Below are 27,387 nucleotides of genomic sequence, written 5' to 3' on the forward strand. Positions count from 1 at the left end.
GTGCCCTGGCATGTGCACATTACCTCTGTAGGAATAACAAAGGCAAAGAATAGTCTTGGCCCTTTTCACATGGCCAAAGATAATAAAACATAGCACCAGGTGTGTTCCTATGCTGAACTTGTATTTGCTAAAGCTGACTGTAAACATCACCTCACGTTTTGCTTGCTTTAGTAATAAAAATGTGAAGTGCTTTGTTGTTGTTGTTGTTGCACTTCTCTTGAGCTCATATGCCTGAAGTCCCTTGGTTATCTTACACAGATCTTTTGGGACATCGTCAACAGAGACAACCTTGCTGGCTTGGACAGGTCAACATTTCATTGAAATTCACTCTTTTCTAAAACCAAAACAACACAAAACAAAAATAGAACAAAACAAAAAGCCCCATGGATCATTGAGATGGCTCAGTGGAAAAGCACTTGAAGCCTGATTACCTGAATTCTAAGTTGAATCCTGGAGATCTGCATGATGGAAGGAGAGAATTGACTCTCATAAGGTGTCCTCGAACCTCCATTCATTCACCATGGTATCATGCAGCTGCACACCAATGCCTATACATATACACAAACTCACACCATAAATCAATAAATGCAAAAAATACAAAAACAAGTTGTAGAGTTTTTTAGAGAATTCCTTAGCAATTAAAAAAATATTTTGACCTACACATACATTGACTATGCTTATTGTCCTGATATTCTGTGTGTACTGCTGGCTATAAAAAGTGACACATTTGCAGAACAGATATCTTTTGTACTATTGCCCATTTCATTTGGTTGTTACAGTTGTCAAAGACCAATACAGACATTGTTTTGCTACTAGGAATGGACCCTATGGTCTGATACATTGCTAGGCAAGCTTTTGGCCTCTGACTTATAACACCAGTCTGGTTTTTGAAGGAGTGTTTCTGCATCCTTCTGTGGCCACCTTGTCTTTTGATGTTTACAATTCCTATTTTCAGTTTACTTGGGCATTATTTTGAAATATGAATGAGGCAAGGAGCAGACTTGGTTTATTTTAAGAAGTAATGCAATGTCTTCCCATCTGAGCTGAGACAGTAGGTAGATTTCCCTAACTTGCCCTCTATGCCCTGTGGAAAAGCATCAATAGAGTCAGACTCCTTCTCCTTGATGGGCTACAGACTTAGGTGGTACTTCATCCTGAGCCAGAGGGAACAGATGAGAGCCTACAGTCAAGAGGTGGAGGACAATAGTGCTGGGGCTTGATTCCTACGTACTACCCCGTGGTGCTCCCAGAAAGATGGAGGAGGATCTGCCTTTAAAAATTCAGAATAAGGGACAGGAGATATAATTCTGTAGTTAATAATCTTTACTAACTCTTCCATAGAACCAGGATTTGGCTCTCAGCACTCGTGCCTGGGAGCTCACAGTTCCCTGTAACAATAGAGAGCCAACACATTCTTTTGGCCTCATAGGGACCTTTACACATGTATGCATAAACACACACAGTAAAAATAGAATAATATTACAAAACAAAAAATTTCAAAATAAACTAGTCACTCTGGTATATACCTATAATTCTAGCACTCAAAAGGCAAAGAGGAATGTCATGAGTCTAAGGCTTGTCTCTAAATAAATAAAAATAAACCACTATGTAATGACCCTGGCCTAGGCTTCATCTATGCTATAAGTTGCATTATTTTAATTTATATTTTTTTAAATAACTAATGATTCCTTTGAGCAATAAGTCTTTTATAGCGATGAAGTGTTCTTCCCCAAAGACCCATATACTGAAGTTTTTGGAAACTTTCAAAAGCCCCACCTAGATAACAGATAGGTCCCTGGGAACAGTTGTTGAGCACTGTACTCTGCCCTAGATGCCTCTCCTTCTGTTGCCCATCTGCTGGGGTGAGCTCTAATTACCTTGTGCCCTAATTACTATAGTCTTCTGCCTCTAGATTCAATGAATCTAGCCAATGAATCTAAAGTTAGGAACTAAAACAAACAATTCACCCTTTGAGATGTTTTGCTGTGACATTTGATTACAACAATATAAAGCAAATTAATACCACTCATGATCAACCTCTTTGAGCTTCAGCAAATGTATATGGGGAAGCACACAGAAAGATGCTACTCAGATTGAAAACATGGTAAATCTGCTCTACAAATTGGTGGGGGTCTTTGAAATCTTAGAAAAGAGATAGATAACCAAAATAATTTGGAATCAAAATCCTTAAAGTACTAATAGAAAGAATATTAAGAGAAATCCAGGGGCTTATAAACTTGTTAACAATATATTTGGGGATTGTGACATGAATAGAAACAAAGTTATATAGATATTTATGGGAAAATGAACCATATACAGTGGACTCAATAATATAGAAATGGCCACCAGGAAAACATTCAATGTATGTGGGCCTTTTACATAGAGGCAAAAGGAAACCAGAATACAATTTCAAGAACTGTAGTTCTCTTGGGAAAATAAAGTAAATAACAAAACACCTGCTTAAAATGCATTCAATATATTTTCTACAGGAAAGCAAAATAAATACAGAGAGATGAAAAAAATTATGTTAGATGCTATGAATGGGAAGAAACTGAGAATAGGATTTAAATATTATATATTTATAATAAACACACACACACAGAGAGAGAGAGAGAGAGAGAAGATAGAAAGATAATGGAATCTTTTGAAACAAGGTCCCATACTGCCCAAGTTGACCTTGAACTAGCTGTATACAGTTGAGAATTTTCCTGAACTTCTGATCTTATGCTTACACCTTTGAGTGTGTGGATTCCAGGCATATACCACCCAGTATATATGCATATATGCACTGCTTGGAATTAAACCCAAGTCGTTGAGAATACTATCTAAGCACTCTACCAACTGAGCTACTTCCCAGCCTCAAAAAAATAAATGAAGGTAAAAGCATCACCTAAAACAAAACTAAATGGTAAATATGTGAAAAAGATAAAATAACTGCAAACATAATCCAACTGATAATGTCTCAAATACATTTGTCAGAACTCCAAGTCAAATATGTAAATGAAATTCAATGTATTGATCCGTTTTATACATGTATCTTTTTTGCTCTGTGTAAGAAATTTGTTTTTTTTTCCACACAGAGGATGGAATTTTCCTGTTTTCTTCTAAATATTTTGTCTTACTTTTCACATTTACTTAAACAATACATTACATATTCATTTTTATGTGTTTCAGATAAATTTTGTGGCTACAGTACATTCAAGGCTGAGAGAAATGGGATTTAAAAAACAAACTGTATATATTGAACAGTTGTTTCCTTGCTTTTTAAAGCAATTTTGTTAAGTAGATACTCTGTTCCTTACAGCAGGTTCTTCAAAAGACACCGTAATTTTCTATAGGAAACAAGTCTTGAGATATTTCAAGGAAGTCTGGGGCATGTTGATGATGAAGTTTGGTAATGGGCACTGATGCTGTGGGATCACTGATAAGCCTGGCCAAGGTAGAGTATGGGATCCTAACATGAACCAGAAGTGGATGACTTCAAATTCTGGTCACACTCAGCTTCTGTGTGGCCTTCAGTATGTGTCTCAAGCTTTAGACATCAGCAGTTTTGTGTTCAGCTGGTAATGTCAAATGGTTTACCTTGTTTGCTTTTGCCCAGAATTTCCCTTAAGGCAAAATGTATATTCTTTTCTAGTACAAAGAATATACATTTTGCTTAGAAACTCAACTTTCTTAAATATCTATTGGCTTTTAAAATGTAGGCTTTATCTGAGCAACTCAGATTGTCATGAGAAACTGTACAGAAGAGATTGTTTCTCTGTTACTCTACACATCTCATGAACCATGTCCTTTCCAAGGTATAGCTGTTTTCTTAATCATGAAAATCACTGTCAATTCCAGTAACACCCATTTTGTTTTGGTACCACAGTGAACTTTGTAAGGGTTTTATTTATTTTTTTGGTAGGTGTTCATATGTATGCATACACAGGTGGCATGCATTAATGTGAACATACATATGGAGGCTGAAGATCCATCACATGTCTTCCTCAGATGCTTTCCATTTTATTTTTAAACAGGTTTCTTACTGAAGCTGGCTTACTGATTCAGCTAGTCAGGCTGGCGATAAACTTCAAGGATGCTCTGTGTCCAGCACTGGGATTACAGGTATTTGCTGCTGTGTCTGTTTTTGTTGTTGTTGTTTTGTTTTTGTGGGGTTGTTTTTTTGTTTTGTTTTCGAGACAGAGTTTCTCTGTGTAGCCCTGGCTGTCCTGGAACTGACTCTGTAGACCAGGCTGGCCTCGAACTCAGAAATCCGCCTGCCTCTGCCTCCCAAGTGCTGGGATTAAAGGCATGCGCCACCACCGCCCGGCTGTTTTTGTTTTTCTTAACATGGATGTTCGAGATCTTTCGGGGGGAAAAATAGAGGCTGCAGCTGTGGAGTCCGGGGAGGCTTCCACTCTGCGGCTTGTCCCACATGCAGGAGGAACATCTATGGTTCCAGTGGTCTGGAGGCTTTTGTGGCGGCAGGCCCCAATGACACAAGGAAGTCCTTGGTTCCAGAAAGGTTTATTGTCATGGCGGATGGTGGATGAATCTGGAAGTACGCCCCTCAAAACTCAGGGCAGTCCCGAGTTATATAGGGAGGGAGAAAGGGGGAGGATCTGGGGAGGATTGGGGGAGGATCTGGGGAGGCATGCTTAATTTGCTCCGCCCTCTGGCCTTTATTAGTATATAAATTCCTAGGCCCTGAGGCCTCTAGTCACGCCCTCTACAGATGCACTTTGGGAGGGGGTGTCTGGCCTTAATTAGGATGTAAATCCCTAGGACCTGAGGCCTATAGTCTGGCCTATGTGACTGAACAATGTAATTCTATGGAGACGTGACTGCTTTTCAGGACCCTGGATTCTGGGGGCATGCCGAACTCCTGTCGGTTCTCACGCAGAGTCTCGGGGTTCTAGGCACCTGCCCAGACAAGAACCAGAAGACCCTTACGAAATCCCTCAAGATCTGAACTCTGATTTCTGTGGCCTGAGATCTAGTTATAGTTCTAAAGGCATTGTCATGAATATTGAAGAATCTCCTGTATCAATGTGGTGTAAAGCATGTTCCCCAATTGTCTCTGATTTGTTTGTCAATAAAAGGCTGAACAGCCAGTGACTGGGCAGAGGAGATAGGAAGGCTGGACTTCCCATCTCTGCTAGGGGCCCAAGGGAGAAGAGCCAGAAGGAGTAGGCCACAGGGCAAGTGGTTCCAGAAGAAGCCCACAAGGCAGGTAGAGGAGGCTGAAGGTCTCCATGAGGCCAGGCGTGAGTAGGAGTTGCCAACGGACTCCATGAGGACAGATAGCTACAGCAAACCAAGCCAGGGAGAGACTAAATACAAGGAAGTTGGGGTGTGTCCCTGGGAAGTAGCTAGATAAGCATAGAGGGTTAGGAAAGCCAGTCATTGTGTTTAAAGCTTGTTGAATAAATATTTATTTCGTTCCTCCCTCCCTTCCTTCCTTCCTTCCTTCCTTCCTTCCTTCCTTCCTTCCTTCCTTTCTTTTTTTTTGTTTTTTTTTTGTTTGTTTTTGTTTTGTTTTGTTTTTCAAGACAGGGTTTCTCTGTGTAGCCCTGGTTGTCCTGGAACTCATTCTGTAAATCAGGCTGGCCTTGAACTCAGAAATCCGCCTGCCTCTGCCTCCCAAGTGCTGGGATTAAAGGCATGCGCCACCACTGCCTGGCGAATAAATATTTCAATAGGGCTCTGACTTAATTATTTCAGAGCTAGCCAGGTTAGAAAAGATTGCCACTTCTAAACTTCATCTAACATCTACTTTCCAACAGAGATACGAATTCATTAGTATTTTTCATTTGGCAATTTATTACTTACAACAAGTGAATATCTTTTTGGCTTGGTGTGCATTTATGAAATAAATGACAAAATTAATACTACTGATTCACAAAAGTGTTTAGAAAACTAAACATATTTGTAGGTTGCAATAGCTCTTTCTATAACAGTGATGACTATTTCTAGAACACAGCCATGTCCTTTTAACTTATTACAAGCACGGTAATGTTGCATGCTGAACCAGAAATATCCTCTGTAGGATCATAGTTTCAACCCTTGGGCTCAAATATTTTGGGAGAGTTCTGTAGACTTTGTGACGTAGAAACCAGCTGAAGGTGGTGAGTCCCTGGAGGAAAATTAGAGATATCCTATCCCTGCCCCTTTCACACTTCACTCTGCTTCTTGGTCAGCCTAATGTGAACACTCTTACCAACATTTTATGATCTGAGTTTCTCCTACCGTGAAGACAGGAGTCAAAAGAATTCTGTCAGGCATTCTGTTACAGCATTGCAAAAGGTTAATAAACCCTACATAGCTCTTAATGTTCTGGCCTAAGAACTGTAGCTAGTTTATAATGTGAGATTTCAATGGTCTCAGTGGACAATGGCTAAGCTGACTTTTGTAGCAGTGAGGGGTATGTATGCTTCTAGCTATCACTGGTTAGTGTGGAGGTCTGTTGGCAAACCAGCATCTAGAACTGGAAGAGGATCTGCTACTCCCAGCCCATGTGGGCTTATCAGGACTGGAGTGATGATCAAATGCATGATCAAGTGCATCAAATGCAAAGTGCATTTCTGAATGTTCTTATTTAGAAGGGCACTGTTACTTCTAGAACATTTCACTGTTTTTATAAATATGCACATTGCTTTCATGACTGTAAGGCAAGCCCTATGGTGGAGATTTTCCAAAGATGAAATAACCAATATCAAGCTTCACAGGAAGCTGCTCTCACCCCCTTGGCTGAGGCTAAGTTGGAACACTCATGAGAATGTGGTACTTCTGTGAAATAGCTGTTAACTAGACAAAGGTAGAAGGGAAAAATATAGCTTCCTATTAGAAAACTCAACCTGTTTTAAAGGCAGTATGAAACTTCCAGAAGCTATACTGAAACAGGTTACATAGGGAGCTAAACCTGTGATGAGAGAAAATTCTGGGAATGAAGACAGTTTATGCTTGTGAGACAGGCTATACCTTTTCAGAAGAGTTGTGGTTAAGAACATAAGCATTCATATTCATCTCCTAGGCTAGTTAAGGTCATATTTTCTGGCAGAGCAGAATTCCAGAGAGATTACAAATGACACCAACAACATGAACTCTCCAGCTCTACTGGAATTGGATGATGACATTTCTAAAGCAGTTAAGAAGGAGAATTACAACATCATTTTGGAATCAGATTCCCAGAAGCATTTTTTAAAAGGTGCCACAAAACCAGAGTTCTGAAATAAACCCCAACATTCATAGAACAAAACAAAACAACTGTCAAGAGTTATGGAATCCTGCGGGGTGGTGGTGGCGGCGGCAGCACTCGCCTTTAATCCCAGCACTTGGGAGGCAGAGTCAGGTGGATTTCTGAGTTCCAGGCCAGCCTGGTCTACAGAATGAGTTCCAGGACAGCCAGGACTACACAGAGAAATCCTGTCACTAAAAAAAAAAAAAAAAAAAAAAAAAAGGTTATGGAATCCACCAGAAATTCCTAAAATGGAAAAAACAAAGTCAAGAATTAACAGCACACTGACATAAAGTGGTGATGTGTGTAAAAAGGTTCAGAAGTGTTGCTCTGGGTTGCAACCTCTGCATAGCAAGGCAGTCCTGGCTGCATTCTAACAGGACACATGCATATAACTGCTTAGATTTGAAGTTAGGTGAAGGGTAGAACCTGCGTTAATCTTAAGGGTTGCTACTCTTTTCTTAACATTGGAAATGACATTGCTAAGTAAGCTTTAAGATAGGAATGAAAGAAACTGTTATTGCTTACTCTAAATGGCTGCCAAGTCTGAGACATCCAAGAAGTATGTAAACCACATAGCTTACAGCTGACTGTTTGGTCTCTTTACCACTATGTTAAGAACTGCTTGAAAGAATTTCCATCTCACCCATAAAGATTATAAACTGTACTACTTAAAATTTTTGGCTAAAGACAATGTACCAAGCTTATGAGGAACATAAGAGCTACCAGTTAGTAGGAATTAAAAAGTCTTGCTTCCTAGTTTTTAAATAATTATCAAGGTAGTTAAATTTATGACAACTAAGCGTTACCCACTTTGGTTGGCTTTAGTCCATATGCACCAACGTGGTTTCTGCTTGATTTTTGTGGTGCTGTGGACCAAGCCCAAGTTCTCACTATGGGCCAGCAGGCCAATGAAGATATGTCCCCAGCTGCATATTTTTAAAAGCCCATGTGTATCTGTAAACCTAAATCTTAAAGGACAACAGCTACTTTATATCTACTTTTAAAAAGGATTGTAAGTTTACAACTTTTCTCTATTCCTAATTCTAATTCCTGCATATTAACTCTGTGTTAACTCCTATTTTGACCCAAAGAATGTGGTAGAAGCTTCTGACATATGTTGTCAATCTTACTAGGATGTTGTTGTCTCTTTGTGAGCATCAATCAAATATGTGAGGACATGGCTGTATGAACTATTCAGTCTCAGCCATTGACACACATCTGCAGCAAAATGAGCAAATAAACGGTGTTATCTTAGGCCCCAGAGTGTTAAACTGATGTTACACAACACACATCTCATACTAAAGTTCCAATAGAAAGATCTGGATGAAACAAAACCCCTGAACATATTGCTGTTATAGAGAACAGACTATCAGTGGAGGTCAAAAAGGTTGAGAAAGTGCTGTTACAGAGACTGCAAATGTGGAAACTTATGGTGAAAACCAGAAAAAAAAAAACAAAAAAAAACAAAAAACAACTGGCCACACCAGCAAAACTGCCATCCATGCTAAGGCTGCCAAGATATGTGCAAGGTATGTGCTAGCTTATTTTAGCTGTTTTAGTGAAACAAGCAAAGAACAAACAAATACTAAAATGTTCAATCTGTGAGAGTAACTTAGCTAAAATAAAGGACTACTCAGTGACAAATGAGTTGGGCTCAGCAAACTGAAGATTTTGAGTATGGGTGTTATGTGTTCATAATCAACACAAGACTTTGTGAGATCCTCTGTCAAGAAGTCACTACTCTGAGCTAGAAAAGTGACACTATTACAACATCCCTCTGAGAGGCCTGCATTATGATTTAGCTAATATAATGTGAAAGGCAAAGCTTTTTCACCATAAACAAGACATGAATGCCTACTTTCACATCCACTTGACAAAGGATTGATGTTCTAGAGGGCAGCCAAGGTATATTGGCAAGCAAGCTATATTGGCTGGTGACATGAAAGCCTTATCAACCTCCATCCCCACCCCACTGTCAAGTAAACAGTTAAGTTTCAGAATGTAAGAACACATAAAAATTAGTGAAGTGTGACAAAACAGTGGTATTAGACAGCACTCACTCAAACACCTAGGAGTGTCCAAGGAACAACTGGCATACTAAAACTACAAAATACTGAGACTGACAAGATGGAAAACCTTCTCTATGGCTGCATGAACACAGTATTATTGCTCCCCATTGATGACATTCTTTTTTTTTTTTTCAGCTTTGAGGAACTTTATTTTCCTTCCACCCTTTCCCCCCTTTCTCAGGTGTCCGCAGAGCAGTCCAGGACCATTCTTAATGTAATCACTATTAAAATCCTAATGATGCTCACCACCAAATAAATGTAATGAACATGTTAAAACAGCTTGACACAAGCTAGATTATGTGGAAAGAGGAACTTCAATTGAGAAAAGTCTCCATTGGCTTGTCTTTAGGGAAGCCTGTAGGGCGTTTCCTTGAGAAATGATTGAAGTGGAAAGGCTCAGATCACTAGGAGTGGCAACATCTCTGGGTACATAGCTGTGTTCTATCTGAAAACAGGATGTGCAAGCCATGGGGAGCAAGCTAGTATGTGGCATTATGCTGTAGCCTCTGCTTCAGTTCCTGCCTTGACTGTCTTCAGTTACGGACTGTGACTTGAGAGTTTTAAGGTGAAATAAGCCCTTTCCTCCCCATGTTACTTTTGGTCATGGTGTTTAATCACAGCAATAGAAAAAAAAAAAAAAAGCTACCAGGTTTGTAGGATGTTGCTGTGACAGACATGACCATGTTTTCCGTAGAATTGTAAAAGGACCTTCGAATTCTGGGCTACAAAAGCCACTAAATAGTGTGGTGGCTTGAATATACTTGGCCCAGGGAGTGGCACTATTAGGAGGTATGACCTTGTGAGACTTTCTTGGAGTAGGTATGTCACTGTGGGCCTGGGCTTAGTAGAACTCTCAGCTCCTCTTGGATAATGCCTGCCTGGAAGGAGCCATGCTCCCACCTTGATGATAATGTACTGAACCTCTGAACCTTCCCCAATTAATTGTTGTCCTTCTAAGTCCTTGGCCATGGTATCTGTTCACAACAATAAAACCCTAAGACAAGTAGTGTTCAGAGCTTAATGGGTTGTTATAAGAACTTAGAAAGTAAAAATAGTATGAGCAGTAGAGATGGGGTTTTGGCTTGATAAGCTTTGTGGAAATTTGAAACTGTGGTGTCTGGACAGCTGTGTGACTAACAAGTGACTAGCTGCACTAACATGAAATCTTTGCTTTGCTGCAACAATTGATACTGGTCAGCAGGGGATAATCAGATGTGAAAGAGGCCAGCATCATGGAAGCAAAAATCTTCTGGAAAGTATTTCCTTGGGGTCTCCACACAGAAGCTGTGATTCAGAGGGGCCAATAATATAATGTAGTTGAACTTGGTAATGTACAAGACAGTTCAAATGTGAATTCTCAGCGGCTGCTCCAGCTAGCTATCTGCCACCTCTGCTCCATCATCATCATGGACATTTGAAACCATAAGTCAAACACCACCTTTTCTTCTACAGGTTGCCTTGGATTTATCACAGCCAATAGAAAGGTAATGATAATTCACTATTAGATTTTAATGTCTTATTATTAAATGTAAATAAGCAAGTAAAGCTCACTTTTGAACACTTGCAACATGAATGTTAAAGAGACATAGAAACTCCCATTATTGAGAAGAGGCATATAAACAGAGTGAAGGGGACATAGAAACTCCCATTAGTGAGAAAAGAGGCATGTAAACATAATGAAAGGGACATATAAATTCACATTAGTCAGGCATGGTAGGGCACACTTTTATTCCCAGCACTTAGCAAGGGTAGGTGGATTTCTGTGAGTTTGAGGCCACCTGGTCTACAGTGAAGTTACAGGAAACTCAGAGATAGAGAGACCCTATCTCAAAAAAAAAAGTATGTATAATTGCATAAAAAAGTATAACAAAACTAAGAAACATTAGGGACTACAATGTATTTTTTAAAAACTTTTATACCTTACTTTTTCAAAACAATATATTAGTTTTAGTTCTGTACACTGCTTTTACTTATTTTTCACTGAGACACAGGGTCTTCTCTTGCTTCAAATGCTTTGAGTGCTTGATTTATAGGCATGAGCCAGGCATATATAATGTTTTGATTATATCAAATTACCACTGTTACAAAATACGTATGTAACATAAGCATTCTTAAAAAGTTCACAGTAGCCAGGCAGTGGTGGCGCACACCTTTAATCCCAGCACTTGGGAGGCAGAGGCGGATTTCTGAGTTCGAGGCCACCCTGGTCTACAGAATGAGTTCCAGGACAGCCAGGGCTACACAGAGAAACCCTGTCTCGAAAAAAAAAAAAAAAAAAAAAAGTTTACAGTAAAGGCTTTTTTTCTCCCACCTGCTCTTCAGATGTTTGTCTTTCCCTGTTGCTCAAGTACTCTTGCCGCAGCCTCCTTTGATGTTGAACCACGTGTGTCCCTTATAAAGCTATATTTTTGTCCCCCTCGAGACTATACTGTATAAAGAAACCTATACAATGATTAACATGTTTAGTTCTGAACACATTCCTAAAAACTATTTGCATTGAAAGTGTAAACTCTATTACATAGGTTCCATTACCCTGTTTTAAATATCAGACAAATGAGTCTGTTTATGAAACTCTATCTAGAGGCCCTATCTGAGACTGAAAGCCAGGCATTCTAGCTGCAAAGTTCATATTCCTTTTAATCATGTAATACCAAGAACTCAATAAATTTAGGTTTCTTGAAATGCTTTGTTTTCCTTCTAACAATATCATTTTAGTTCTCACTTTTTGAACGTATGTGTGAACACTGGTAAGATGAATATGAAAGCACTATGTAACAAAAAACATTTAAGGACCACAACTCAGTATTAATGAAAGAGATTTAGTGTGTGAGAGCACACAATAATTCCACAGCATAAAACCATATATTTAATCTGAAGAGCAACAATTAAGTTAAATGAATTGCACTAGCAGACTCAAACACAAACACAACTGTTAAAAAAAAAGTCATTTGTTACACTTGTAGTCTCTATATAAAGATGTCATTGAAGGACTGAATAGAAACATATGAAATCATTTGTTCGTTTATTCATTAATAATGTTGTTGAATTAGGTATTCTATACACTATCATGTTTATTCCATTTTCATTATATTAGATTACATATTTATAAAAATATCCAACTTATTTTTATGAAGAAATTAAATATTTCAGAAAAAAATCATTTTATTACTGCTCTCTAACAACAACCCTGAAGAAACTCTTTCCAATCAACTAGCTACTTCAACATCTTTGTTCAGAGCCAGTGTCTACACCTTGAGTTTACATGGTTCTTCTGTTCCACAGAACACTACTCCACCCTGTTACATAGGATACAAACAACATCTTTGTAATAAAAATGTTTCTCTTTGATACAGAACATTTTTTCACCTTTCCTAGCACTCACACAATATATTAAAAATGTAACCTTCAAAAGGCACACACATTTACACTTTCAATTCTTTATTGTCTTAAAATTGTACAGGTCCTTTACAATACAGAATCTTGTTATTTAAATGATCTCTAAATGTTAATGTACAATGAATATCTTCTTCTGAAGCTCAACCAGGAATTATGAGTTCATCAATATGATTATTTAAAACAGTCCTAAGATACTGAGAGGTCTGAGTCCTGTACTTGAAAGTATTAGGGGTACAGACTCTTCCCCCCTAGAGCCCGGACGATCTGTGTGGACATGCTTCTGAAGACTGCTCATTATTTATGGCTGATCTGAAAGTCAGTCAAATTACACTGTTATATATATTTTTTGAAACATTAAAGGGTATTTTTAAAAAATGAACAAATTTGTTTTAGGAGTCTTCCGAGGCATACTCAAAATTACGATTATCTGCATGCAGTAACACTCTTCTTTAAATAGTTTGGAAGGATTTATACATTTTATAAAGAACATGTTAGAGAGTGCAAGGACTCTTGAATTCACAAGAGGACAAATGCTGGTAACAACACGGGTAACTATTCAGCTAATGTTTATTAACAGGCAATTAATGAGGCTAGTCACAAGCCACAGTGCAGGCTCTACCGTTGGAAAACATCTACTTTGGTCCGCATTTCTAGTTATTTTGGTGGAAACAAAACCATTTCGATTCAGCCAAGAATTTTAATAAATTTATTGTTTCTAAGATGTAACCACTTAAAAGTTGAGTGCAGTCCACCAATGAAGTATATTGTCTGTTGACTTTTGTAAAAAAGGATGGCCAGTTGTTTTTGGAGTGGTTTATCAGCACTGGAGGACAAATCAGAAAATGGTATCAGATGTAGAGATTTCTTCAGTGGCTATACCTTCTTATTCCACGACACAGCTTTCACTCTGTAAAACTTTGTCCCCAAAGGAACTTTAAATCTGTTTTGTGCCTAAGAAGGAAAGAAAAGAAAAAAGAAAAAGGGTCACTGACTGAATCAAATTATATAAGCACCCTTGTACCATATTGCTTACTCCTAGAGAATTAGAGACGGGGTGAAGTAGAGTCTCTACTCTGTACCAAACTATAAAAGATAGGTTCTGGACCAAGTGAGAATATATTAGGTAACTGATATTAACATGTGTTGAAGGTGGGCAGGATGGTGTAGTTACCCCTCTCCCTCTCTATTACAGTCTAGCTATATACCCTAGATGCCATGGCACTCACTATGCAGACAAGACTGGCTTCAAATTTGTAGCATCCCTGCTTCCCCTCTCTTAAAAAGGCTGACATGTGCATATATTCATAGCCCAGGATGGCTTGGAACTATATTGATCCTTCTGTCTCTGCCTTGGCTCCAAGCGCTTTGGTTAGAGGTATACTACCAATCTTGGCTTGCCAGTTTCATTTAAGTCTCCAAATAAAGACTTGAGAGCATCTTTCACCAATGGTGTAGCAAATAAAAATGAGTACAAACAAACTGTACTAATAAATAAAGTTAATTGTTGCTTCTAGTTATATAGTATACTTTCAACATGAGTTCTTTGGCTGTTCTTTGTAAGTGAATGGACTGTTGGCAATTCACCTCTTCTATCTACAGATAATAACAATATTTACTAAGTTTCTGGATTAAACTCAGTTTAATAAAATTCAAGCTCTAAGTGAATAAAAATCAGAAAATACTAGTAACCATTTCCATATAATAAAATTTCTAGGTATACTATTATAGGGTATAGCTCTTACCTTTTTGGCTTGACAGTATTCCTTTTCCATTACTTTCCCAAGGACCCAGGGTCTTCTAGATGCACCTGAAGCTAATAAATAAATTGGTAATGTATTTTCAAAGTTCATTCATTAAAAAAAAAACCTTCAGAATCAAAACAATAATGGAGTTCTAAGAATGTTTAAGTATTTTAAAAACTAGTAAAATCACTGAACCCAAATTTTTACTTATTGAAGAAAAAATCTATAGTGTGCTCCATTATATAAATATTGTGTGCTTTTAAAATACTCATTCAAGGAACACTAGTAATCTGTAGGAGTCATTAACCAATAACTAACTCGACACTGCCACCTACTGAAGGAACTATGATAAGGACATTCAGACTTCTGAGTGGCAGTCCTTTGTGTGTTGGAACCTGTAACCAGTGCCTAGCACAGCAACATCAACATAACTGAGACTCAGTGAGCAATTAATAAAAACCAAATGAAATCTAAACGTGTAGAGACTGAGAAGAGCCAAGACCAGAACACTAATGAGAAGACAAGCACTTTGTTTTAAAATTCATTACAGTAGTAGTGCACATTTTCAAGTGTACATGTTTAGAAATACACATAAGAATAAGGTAAAGTGTTACCAGGTGAATCTGGGTAAATATGTGGGTTTGCTTTGTCTTACAAATCTTTATAGTTTTTGAAGACTCATTTTCATCTACAAATGTAAAAAGCTGAGAGACAACTTAGAGAAACAAGACATAGGTTTGATTGCCAAACTATGCAAAACAAAAACCCCTAAGTAAATACAAGGAAACAAGTGAAACAAGAACAAAGTCAGAGGGCAGAAAGATGAATCTGGGCATAGTGCTTTATGCCTGGAAACACAGCAGTGGGGAGGTACAGAGAGATGAATCAGGAGTTCAAGATCAACCTCAGATGTACAACAGTTTGCTACCAGTATGAGATATATGAGCCTGGGTTAAAAATCCAAAAATATACAATAAGAAAAATGCTACCTATTTCCCAAATTTCAAGGTGAAACCAAATTTATCTTTTCACTTTTCATGGTTCTGTAGCTGCTGTCCCATAGACATTATAAATAGGTCATACATCAAAAGCCATGATAGTAGTCAAGTGACACTGCACTAGCCCACAGATGGGGATTTGTCTACAGGTCACTCCACATAAGAACATCAGATCATGTGGGGAAACTGATTTCCCTTTTCTTTGTTTGTTATTTGAACAGAGTTCCTCTGTGTAATCCCAGCTGTCCTCGTATCAGCTGAGACAGAGTCCTGGGATTAAAGGCATGTTCCAACACACTTGGCTTGGTAAACTAATTTTCTAAGCAGTTCTATTTAGTCTATGAATTCCAGAACGGCTATTCTCTTCTCTTTGAACTCTCGAATGAGCCAACAAATAATGGGTATTGTTACTCAGCATGCTGAACAAAGCTCAGTTTCTACAAAATGGAACTCCTTTAAACGATAATGACGATGATGAATCAATGAACAAATGAATAATGTAGGAAAACAAACCATAAAAAGTACAGGAAAGGCGCTACTTAAACAATACCTTTGAGCAAATAAGCATATTCTAATTGTCAACAAAATAAACACCAAAATTCTGACAGTAAGATTGCAAGTACTAGGTTATGCCATGTTTGAATATATATGCAGTCTGAGCAGTTGATCTACTGTAAAATACTATAGTCAAATTTAGAATTATCAATAAGTCCATAAAAATATGTAGCTAATGTAGATTTCATTTTTTAAAAAAGGCAGATTTTCCTAGTGACATAATTTGTGTATAAAATATACAACAGAAGGGAATAAATGTCCTCCACTCAAGATTAGTATTTTAGAAGTGTATGCACTTACCTCCCTCACCTGGTTTGAGATCCAGGGCAGGAAGAGACTCTGAATGCAGAAAATACAAAGTAGGACTAACAGTAAACAACACATAATTGTCATGCCGCTCATCTAGGATGATGAGAACCAAATCTCCCACCTGAAAACTAAGGAGAGGTAGGTTATTGCCCTAGAGAGCATTAATCACATGATACAAACTTGAGACTATCCAGCTGGCTCAGTGTTTGTGGGTTCTATATCCATTGTATGCACAGAGTAGAAAAAATACCTAGTCATAGGTTAATTTTTACCCTCAGTCTTTCATTTTATACCAAGAAACATTCCCAGGATTTCATTTTTTCTTTTTTTGGTTTTTCGGGACATTCCCAGGATTTCAATTCTTAGATGTTATGCTCTTCATTTGAAAAACAAAAAAGAAAAAGAGAGGAAAAAAAAAAAAAAGCAACTGAACCAAGTCCATGTGCTGAATCGGGCCTTAGAAAGATGTTAAATAGCAGATGAAGAAATAGTTACAACTACCTACTTAATTAGTGTCTACCTTTCAAACCATGCTCAAATATTTACAGGTTCTCAAGATCAGTCTCAGATTTAGTTACCAGCTGACAAATTCAACTATGAAGACTTTTTCCCTTCTCTTTTTTTTGGACACAGGGTCTTGCTATATGGAATAGGCTGGCCTTTGACTTGAAATCGTCTCTTGCCTTCACTTTCTCAGCACCAGGACTATAGGTGGATGCCACAAGGACAGTCTAGGAAGAGTTTTAAATGCTACTACAATGATGGGGTAAGCACTGTTTTGACTGAACCAAAACCTAATATATTAAAAGGAGGTAAAGTATCTTTTGAGGCAGTGACGTTAATAAGCTCGTCTCTAATCTTTCAAAAACTAAAGTTTTGATACACAGCTAGTTAAGGAGACAGCTATCCTGCCATTTCATCAGTTAGAGAAGATAAAACTGAGATGCTAGGGCCAGAAAAAGAATATCTAAGATTCATAAAAAGCCCTAGACAAACAAAACAAACAGACAAACACCCTTCAAACCAATTAGTAACAAAAATCTACTATAAATAAAATAAGGGTCTTCACAAATACAAAGCCAGGTACTGTGATTCACCACTTTAATCCTAACATTTGAGGCAACAAGGCAAAAAAATGGTGGGTGGCAGGCCAGAATGAGCTATGTTTAAGACGTCCTTGTTTTAAGAAAACCAAGTCGGGCGGTGGTGGCGCACGCCTTTAATCCCAGCACTTGGGAGGCAGAGGCAGGCGGATTTCTGAGTTCGAGGCTAGCCTGGTCTACAGAGTGAGTTCCAGGACAGCCCGGGCTATACAGAGAAACCCTGTCTCAAAAAAAAGAAAACCAAGTAAGTGTGTAACATTCAATAATTCTTATACAACAGGGTTCAATGAGCTGCTATGATGCTTTTCTTTATTATTCCAGAGCTCCTGCCAAACAACCCCAGGGGAGACAACTACACTTCTATGAGTTACTTTGGTCCAGGGAAGCTACAATGTTAAACTGTTTGACTGATGAAAATTTCAAATTATACTCTGAATGAATTTATAGCACATAAAAAACATAAAATGGAGAAACGAAGCATAGCAACCTAAAATCAAGATCTTCCAATTTGAAATGAGTATGAAGAAGCTAAGGATGTTGTTTTCAGAATGGACATTCAGCTGAAATGTTAGCCAATGTCAAGAAAAGTTTCCTGGGTTTTTGTGTGAATGACAGACCTCTAATGGGATGACTCAGAATAGTCACCCCAAAGCTCCAGAAGAACAGTGAGAAAAGTTGCTTTCCAATGAGCTTTCATTTTACCATTATGTACAAGGCACTTGGCTCAATGAGCATGGATCTAATAATCATTGTGACTATAACACATTTTCACTAATTCAACAATCTGACAGAAAACCTACAAAATAAAAATGAGATACTTACTCTCTAATGGCTATTTTTTCAGAATGCCTTGAAGATACTGAGGACAAGCTCTGAGACATCTGAGATAAAAAAGGAGAATCATGCATTAGATGTGCACACGGTACAATACTCACCAGAAGGGTCTGCTGTTACACATCTTTTATTCTGCGTTCAGGCTGAAGAGGCCACATTGACACTTATTTATTTATGTGCATTAATTCAACACTGAAATCTAAATTTGTGCATAAAATGTCATCCACTCCATTCCAAACAGTATCTTGTACAAAAGCAAGGAAATGGTAACAGAATTATCTGACTAAGAAGGCCTAGTAGCTCTCAAGATTTGGTAAAATTACCCAGGAGAGGGACATATATCCTACCAGTGAAGTTAAGTCATTTTCAACACATGTTCAATTTTATTTAGATGTTCTAAAAGCTCACTCTATAAAAAGCATCTAAGTTTGGAGAAAAACATGTCAATGCTTCTGTGTAAAGACAGTAAATGTGTGGGAATGTACCCTTCTCTGGACACCAGGTCTAGCTGCATGTGCTAGTTCTCTGGGTCACATGGGAACATCTCTACTTCTCTGGTTACTACTATTCTAGGTGCTAGGAAAAAGCAGTTTTAAAATATTTCTTGACCTCGACTGCCCTATATGAAAGCAAAACAACAAAATATTAGTAAAAATCTCAGCCAAATAGGGCTTATATTCCCTTGGAGACTCTCCATAAAAAATGTATCAGTTGATGTCATATGGAATAGGCCACTCTTCTTTAAAGAAGAGTTAAAAGAAGGCTTTAAAGCCTTCTTAATTAGTAATACTCTCAGCACAGAACATCTAATTTTTGCTGTTGGTGTGAAGGCAAAGGAAGAAAGCAGAGGCTGGCAATAAATGGTGGCAAATGCCTAGCTGGAATTACCACACTCTGGAGGTAGGACTATGCATTCCTTGTGTTCTCTAGTTAGAGAGATCCTGTCTCAAAACAAACAAACAAAAAAGAAAACAGAGAGGGGGATGCTTCATTGCTACTATTGGTAGATCTGTTTTGAGACAGGGTCTCTTTGTAGCCATGGCTGTACTGGAACTCCCAGTAAAATAGCCTGGCCTTGAACTTATTGACATCTGCCTGCCTCGCTCTGCCTCCTGAGTGCTACGATTAATAGTATGTGTCATTACACTAGGTTCTGTTAATCATTAAAAATACTAATTGCAGGGACCAGTGAAATGGCTCAGTTGGTGTCATGGTTTGAATATTCTTGGCCCAGGGAGTGGCACTATTTGGAGGTATGGTCTTGTTGTAATAGGTATGTCACTGTGGGCATGGGCTTTAAGACCCTCATCCTATCTGCCTGGGAGTCAGTATTCTGACAGCAGCTTTCAAATGAAGATATAGAACTCTCAGCTCCTTCTGTACCATGCCTGCCTGAATGCTGCTATGCTCCTGTCTTGATGATAATGAACTGAACCTCTGAACCTGTAAGCCAGCTCCAATATAACGTTCTTATAAAAGTTGCAATGGTCATGGTATCTGTTCACAGCAATAAAACCCTAACTAAATCAGAAGTTGGTACCAAGACTGGGGTATTGCTGTGATGGTACTGACCATGTTTTCGTTTGGAAGAATGTAGATTTTGAGACTTTGGATTTGGAAAGCAGTGGAATTCTTTAAGTGCGGCTTAATGGACTATCCTAATAGGAATATAAAAGACTTTGCTACTGAGAGTGATTAGGCCTGTGTAGACCTGGTCCAAGAGGTTTCGGTGGAGAATTTCAATATGTGGCCCAGAGACTGTTTTTGTGGTATTTTGGGTACTTTTTGCCCTTGTCTGAAGAGTCTAGCTGAGGCTAAAGTAATGAGATTTATATTAATTACATTGACAAATGAAATCTCAAAAAAACCCCAGCAGAGACATTGTTCTCTAGTTAATAAGTCTTATGAAGAGTCTTTTGAAAAAAGTGTAGCAAGCTCAGAAAGGAAAAATATAATATAATATATTATATTATATAATATATAATATTTATATTTAAATATATAATATATATATTTAAAGTGCTTGTTGCACAAACTCTGATGATCTAAGTTCAGTCCTTGGAACCCTGGTGGAAGGAAAGAACCTATGTCAAAGTTTGACATTTTACCTCTACAATCAGATTGACTGTGGTATATATGGGTATCTGCACGAAAAATATTTCTCCTTTTTTTTTCCCTAACCACTGTAAACCTAGTTTCATAGCCTGAAACTATGTCTCTTAAAATATACAATTATCAGAAAATAACTCTTTTGGGTGCTAGAAATTCAATCTGATTTAGGGATAAGTTATTAAAACTATTAAAACATGATTGCTGAGGAATTAAAGCTGCTGGAGGAATTGAAAAAAAAAGACACAAATCAGGACAGAGCCAGTTATCTTCACCTTCAAGATTCATTAGAGTAAATGTCAATTTTCAACAGATTACAAATCCCTCCAAACTCACCGAATTCAACATGCAAAGATTACATGCATAAATATAGAATCCAAACAAATAGTAGTTCCTTAATAATAAAGATTGTATTCATTTTCTTTTTTTTCCCCCTAAGTATCAAAGTAAGGTAGTGAGTCTACTTTGTTAAATTCTTAGTACAATACACTATTTTCAAGTCAAGAAAAACAAGATACGGGCTAGAGAGATGACATACTGGTTAAGAGCAATTGCTGCTCTTACAGAGGACTGGGGTTCAGGTCCAGCATCCATGTGAGAGATCACAACTATCCACATGCGCTCACAAGTTGCACATAAATATATGCAGGCAAAACATTCATATACACAAAATAAATAAATCTACAAAAAAGGGGGAGCAGGTGACTCTACAATCAATCAAAATAGTAACCCTGACCAGATTCCATCACTTGAGAGCCAGTGACGTTCAATGTACGAAATGGCTTAACAAACACAAGTATGAATAAATCACACACATTCTGGGCTGGATGACATAGCAGATTAAAACAAGGTGTCACCAAGCCTGATATCCTGAGTTCAATCCCCTGGCATACATGGTGGCAATAAACTTATTTTATCCTCTGATTTCCTTACTGACAGTATGGTGGCACACGTGCTCCATTCTCTGATTAGTAAGTGTAAAAACAAAATTAGAAAAGAATATATCCTTGAGGTGCATGATGTCTATACCAAAATACAAAGTCAATTTTTTAAAAAGAGTCATAACCAGAAAACACTTACCAATCTTTGATTTAGCCGCTTGTTTTCTTCTTCTTTCAACTGCAATGTCTACAAGGAGAAAACAGACCTGTGGTTTATCCTTGAATAATTAGCAAGGTTGTCATCTTCAAATAGAGTACATGTCAGTCTATTCTAACTGTTCTGATCACTAACCACTTTACAGAATATATTACTCTAAAACTTGATTCCTTAAGTTTTCAAATCTTGTCATTAACTGTGTAATTTATAAACACACAATAAATGCTGCATTTATCCCACCCAAATTTGTTAGTTCAGAGATGGAACCTGCATTTGCAATATACTGCTACATCTTGTGTGATCCTAAGGTGTTACTCACAAAACAAGAAGAGAATGGCTAATACATCAGAGTTAAATTGGACAGTTTGGCTCTGAATTATTTTCTAAGCTGGTATACAACAAAGACACTGGTAAAAATCGTCATGACCCAATGAATGAAACTAACCATTGAGAGTTCATTCTGTTTTCCATGTACTTTTAATTCATAATAATTGCCAAATATTTATCCTTTATTTTTGGTGTGTCTGTGTGATCCATGTGTGTTTCTGTGGGTATATGTATATAATTTTGTATGCAACTGGAAGGAAGTCCCTTCCTCATTTCAATTAATATTATTTCAATCTTAATTTTTTTATATTCTTGTTCAACTTAAAAAAATCTACTTTTGTTTTTAAAATAAATGTGTTGAAATTCTTACTGATATTATATTGCTGTTTTCTGAGCTGTTATTAAGTAAAATTTTATAAAACAAATCCCTTTTTCCTTCTAGAGATGTCAATCCCTAAAGAAGTTAATACATAGTGAGACCTGATTCTTCTACAATTATTCATTCAGCTACTAGGAACACGAATGACAGGCCTTCTCAAAGTAATCATAAAAAGACTTAATTCACAAATGCAAGTCAAAAATGCAATGTTTTTAAAATAAAAGGCATTTAAATGTTTTCCCCAGAGTCATCATATTACATAAGTACTTCACAGAGCCTGCTCACCCGTTCTAGGAGCATGATCCTCTGCTTCTCTTCAGATAGCGTATTTTCTCTAAAAGTAAGAGAATGGTTGTTTTTAAGGTTTAAGCACTTTCACAGAATGTACACTCTGAATTGTACATTCATCAACAAGATTTTAGAAGCTTAGCTGGACATGGTGCTGCACACCTCTAATCCTAGCACTTGGGAGGCAGAGGCAGGCAGATCTCTGAGTTCAAGGCCAGCCTTGATAACTTTAAAGAGCTTGTACTAAATTGTCAAAGGTAGCCCATATTTATAAGAGCTGATACTCTGTGTTCAGACACTTCCTAAGACTTAAACAAAACTTTGAATATGTTTCTATCTAGAGATAATGTCTACAAAATTCATATTTTCTCAGATACTAAGCACTTTTTTCCCTACCTGAATTAATTTTGAAAGAAATGTATATGCAGTTATATTGCTTTCTCAGAATATTACATTGATTATACTTTTAGAACCGTTTGTTTACTCTAGAATGGTCCAATTTCTACTTACATACTAATCTCTTCTTAGCGGCATCAATAGCTATACATCTAAATACAGATTTGTTACAATTTGCAATTGTACAAACTCACCTTTTTGTTATTAACAAAAGTTGGGAAAATCGATTGCTTTTTTTGGGTGTGGGTGTGGGTGTGTGGTCTATGCATGTGTTTGTATGGATGTGAGCATATGTGTGAAAACCAGGTCAACATCAGGAGTCTTCATTGAGACTGCTTGCTACCTTTTTTGAGTTTTCTCACTGACCCTGGAGCTCATTAATTCTGCTAGAACAGCTGGCCAATGAGCTCTGAGGATCTGCCTGCCTCTGTCCCCTCCCCACCAGTATCAGGTTGAAGATATTAGATCCATGTTATACTTTATATCTTATATTGAACAACTTTATATTGTTCTGTTTTAACTGCCTCTCCTGTACATAGAAGACAGATGGGTTGATTTCCCTCCTGTAGGTCACTTTTCTACTCTGGATTAATTTCTGTCATTTATGAATTTTAATGACCACATTCTCTTAGGATGTTTCTACACTGTCTTTTTAAATTACTTTTATATGAGAACAATTAGTAAAGTTAAAAATACATCCTTTTTTAGAATTTTCTAATTTAATGGAATAGCAGTACAGACTTTTTGTTTTGATTTATTTATTTTTTTTAATTTTGAGACAGCCTCAGCTAAATTGTTCAGCCTGGCTCTGCATTCACTGTTGCCCAAGAAGAGCTTTAACTTGTGATCCTCCTGTTGGGATTACAGCTCCACGACACCAGGGTCAGGCACTGTTAAATATAAAAGCCTCTGATGAATTGAATGGAAAATAAGCCTACTCACTGGACAGACATCATGCTTGTCTCCATTGCTGAATCCATTCTGCCTTCATCTGTCTCCATGGCTGATCTCTCTGGCTCACCTGGGAGCTCAGCTGCACAAGCGCCATAAAGCTCTGGGGCTGCAGCCACAGGCGTTGAGGGAAGGAAACTGCTAGTGCGCAGTTTCCTCACTTCCTCTTCAAGCTGCTTTTTTTCTTCAAGCAAACGAGCTCGGTCTTCAGAAAGTGACTCTATCAAATCTAAGACCCCAAGTTCAAAGGCACATTACTTACTGAAAACATTTCAAAGTATTTTTAAAAATCATATTATAAGACAACACTAACCTTTATCCCGCTCTTGTTGCTGCATTGTACTTTTTAGCTTATCACTAAGATCATTTATTATGTTTTCTTTCCTCATTTTCTCTCTTGTTAAGACTGTGTTAAAGTTGGTCTGAAACAACAGTAATATCTGATTAACTGCATATACGTAGGAGCCAATGCTATGGAAATAAGGTTGTAAAGTTTTCTTTTCTGAGGTACATTTGTGGAATCACATGACTAAGCAAAAATGGTATGTATTCCAGGGAAGATTATTCTCTTTGTTTGAACTCAGTATCTTAAAAACAAATTTTATTTTCTCCTTGTCTGTATTGTCAGAAGAAAGGCATTATCAAATGCTTGAGATTTTAGGAAAGGAAGTTTAACAATTTAACTTATTGAAATTAACATTTAATTTAAACTAAAAATTAAGTAAGTTAAATGTTATATATATATGACTTTTTCTTTGGGAAAGTTTCTTTCCTCTGAAATCTTTGATTTTTGGCTAGCTCTTGATTATTGTACTAGTATGTGATTATCTTTCTCTCTCTTATTTGGACATGTGGAATAATGCCCTCTGGGCCTCTATAGCGACTACACTTATCACTCCCCAGGTTTCACCCACACTCATTGCATGAAGTTCACATATCCAATTGCCTAGAGAGATCTGACAGGCAACTGGCAATTTTAGTTGCATTTTAATTAGCAAAGATTAAATTTATTAAACATTTCATTTATATTTATTAAACATATCCATTCATTAAAAATAACAAATACATTTGAGACAACGATGTAACCTGATTCTTTAATCTACTTAGCATTTACCCAAAAGCTTTTAGAAATCCATTAATGGCAACGAAGAGATTTAACAGGAAAATCATTTGACAGTTTCAGACAAAAATCTAACAGCAAAGAACAAACTAAAAGTTTCAGTCTACCCAAGAACATTCAAAGAGCCCTAGAATTTGAAAAACCTTTCTTTGAAGAAAAAAAAAAAAAGGAACGTTACCAATGCAGCTTACTACTATGAAATTTCTGTTTACAAATAGAAAATTAGCACATATAAAAGCACATTAACCACTGTTTATTTTCATGAACTACGATTTTTCTGTAATATGAAATGGATTTAGATGATAATCACAATTTATAGAAGCAAACTGGAATTTTAGGATAATTCAAATAGTTCTTTGCTTTCAGTTTTGAATTCAGTTAATTCAGCCCCTAACTCATGATGATAATCTGAAATTGAGTATATTTTTATAAAAGATCACAGTGAGAACTACAGAGAAAGAGCCCAATTACATGTGAAATAAGTTGTGCCAAGGACGCTGCAATTCTCAAAAGCAGATTTCATGTCTATGTGAGTTGATAATTCTTACATAAACTGACTACATTCATGTGACATTGTTACACGTTTTTAAAATAAATGCTTTTATCATGAAAAAAGTCAAACAAACATGAAGAAGGTCAAATAATGGAAACACAACCCACAAGAACCCTCAACTGCATAGAACTAGCTTGCCTAGCTTCTATCAAGCTTCCTCAGATCTCAAACACACCTGCTGCTCAGCAATCAAAGAGGTTCGGACATTTTGCATTTCTTCATTCTTTCTTTTCTCTTGTTCTTCAAGTTGTTCCAAAAACTTAGCTTTTTCTTCCTGAAGTTTCTCCTGAAGTTCTGCAACTAAGCTTGAAGAATCTTCTCTGGCTGACTCAAAGGCCGGACTTAAAATTGAAAAGAGATTTTTAAAAACCCAGTAACAGATAATCAAAATATATCAAACATCATACTTTAGGTTATTTACCTCCCAGAAACCCAAGACAATGAGAAATGTATTTCTGTATGAAACCCGTTTTTCTGATTGAAAATAAACTATGAAGTATGTAATATCTGAAGTAACATGACTGACAACAGCGACAAATGTGGCATTATCAGGGCCTCCATTGGCACCTAGGAAACCAATGTACTTGCTGAGAATTTGAAGATTCAGCTATTCTAGCCCTATAAACTCAAGAGGAAACACATACCTGGCAACCTCTTACAAAAAACAGATCTTGGCTCAATTTGATGCCTAATGGTAAATAACATGAAGCTAAAAGAGAATTCTCCATACAAAGAAAATCTATATATTCTTAAACTGATTCACTTTAGTCAAAACTTGGCAATCTTTTGGCAAGGCAGCAAAAATAAATGGCCAAGTAAAGCACAAGCAAGCCCAGGTAAATGATTACACACTGGTTAGCAATCTTAAATATTTTTTATTTTCTTACTGGTTATTTTATTTATTTACATTTCAAATTTTGTCCCCCTTCTAGGTCTCCCAACCACAAATCCCCCAATCTGACCCCTCTGTCCTTTGCCTCTTATGAGGGTGCTCCCCCTCACCACTCTAGCATTTCCTTACTCTGGGACATTAAACCTCCACACGACCAAGGGCCTCCTAGTCCACAAAACATAAACAGAAAGAACACTCCCTATTCTGTTTTATGAAGGCAGTTACGCTGGTACCTAAACCACACAAAGACCCATCAAAGAAAGAACTTCAGACCAATTACTCTTATGATTATTGATGCAAAAATATTCAATAAAATTCTTGCAAACTGAATCCAAGAACACATCCAACCAATCATTTACCATGACCAAGTATACTTCATCCCAGGGATGTGGGATGTTCAATGTATAGAAACCATCAACATAATCCACTATATGTTATAAACTCAAAGGAAAAAAAACCCTAGATGATCATCTCGTTAGATGCTGAAAAAGCATTTGACAATATACAACATCCCTTCATGGTAAAAGACTTGGAGAGATCAGGAATTCAAGGCCCATACCTAAACATAATGAAAGCAATATACAGCAAACCATCAGCCAACATCAAATTAAATGGGGGGAAACTTAAAACAATCTCACTGAAATCAGGGACTAGACAAGGCTTCCCACTCTCTATTTACTCAATCTAGTACTCAAAAGTCCTAGCCAGAGCAATTAGACAACAAAAGGATGGCAAAAGGATACAAACGGGAAAGGAAGAAGTCAGGATATCACTATTTGCAGATGGTCTAATAGTATATACGTAAGTGACCCCAAAATTTCTACCAGAGAACTCCTACAGCTGAAATAATAAATAATTCCAGCAAGGTGGCTGGATATAAAATTAACTAGCCTTCTTCTACACAGAGGATTAAACGGGCTGAAAAAGAAATTAGGGAAACAACAATCTTCACAATAGTCACAAATAATATAAAATACCATGGTGTGACTCTAACCAAGCAAGTAAAGTTCTGTATGACGAGAACTTGTAATCTCTAAAGAAAGAAA

General features: G+C 37.2%; 1 protein-coding gene across 2 annotated transcripts in view; it reads right to left on the reverse strand.

Moving 5' to 3' along the window:
- Nucleotides 1-12,296: 12,296 nt before the first annotated feature.
- Rb1cc1 (RB1 inducible coiled-coil 1) overlaps nucleotides 12,297-27,387 on the reverse strand; it is a 69,377-nt gene continuing 54,286 nt past the window's right edge. The window contains exons 16-24 of one of the 2 annotated variants that reach the window (XM_028773404.1): nucleotides 25,625-25,790; nucleotides 24,090-24,198; nucleotides 23,768-24,005; nucleotides 22,427-22,475; nucleotides 21,418-21,465; nucleotides 18,217-18,275; nucleotides 16,292-16,419; nucleotides 14,430-14,500; nucleotides 12,297-13,638 (exon numbers count right to left, since the gene is read on the reverse strand). In XM_028773404.1, coding sequence (XP_028629237.1) covers nucleotides 13,561-13,638; nucleotides 14,430-14,500; nucleotides 16,292-16,419; nucleotides 18,217-18,275; nucleotides 21,418-21,465; nucleotides 22,427-22,475; nucleotides 23,768-24,005; nucleotides 24,090-24,198; nucleotides 25,625-25,790 — 946 coding nt within the window. In that variant the 3' untranslated portion in view covers nucleotides 12,297-13,560. Of the gene's footprint in view, nucleotides 13,639-14,429; nucleotides 14,501-16,282; nucleotides 16,420-18,216; nucleotides 18,276-21,417; nucleotides 21,466-22,426; nucleotides 22,476-23,767; nucleotides 24,006-24,089; nucleotides 24,199-25,624; nucleotides 25,791-27,387 lie in introns of both variants that reach the window. The other variant, XM_028773403.1, reaches the window with a different exon arrangement.

This window comes from Grammomys surdaster, unplaced genomic scaffold (genome assembly GCF_004785775.1).
Source record: "Grammomys surdaster isolate TR1022 unplaced genomic scaffold, NIH_TR_1.0 226, whole genome shotgun sequence".
Lineage (NCBI taxonomy): Eukaryota > Metazoa > Chordata > Mammalia > Rodentia > Muridae > Grammomys > Grammomys surdaster.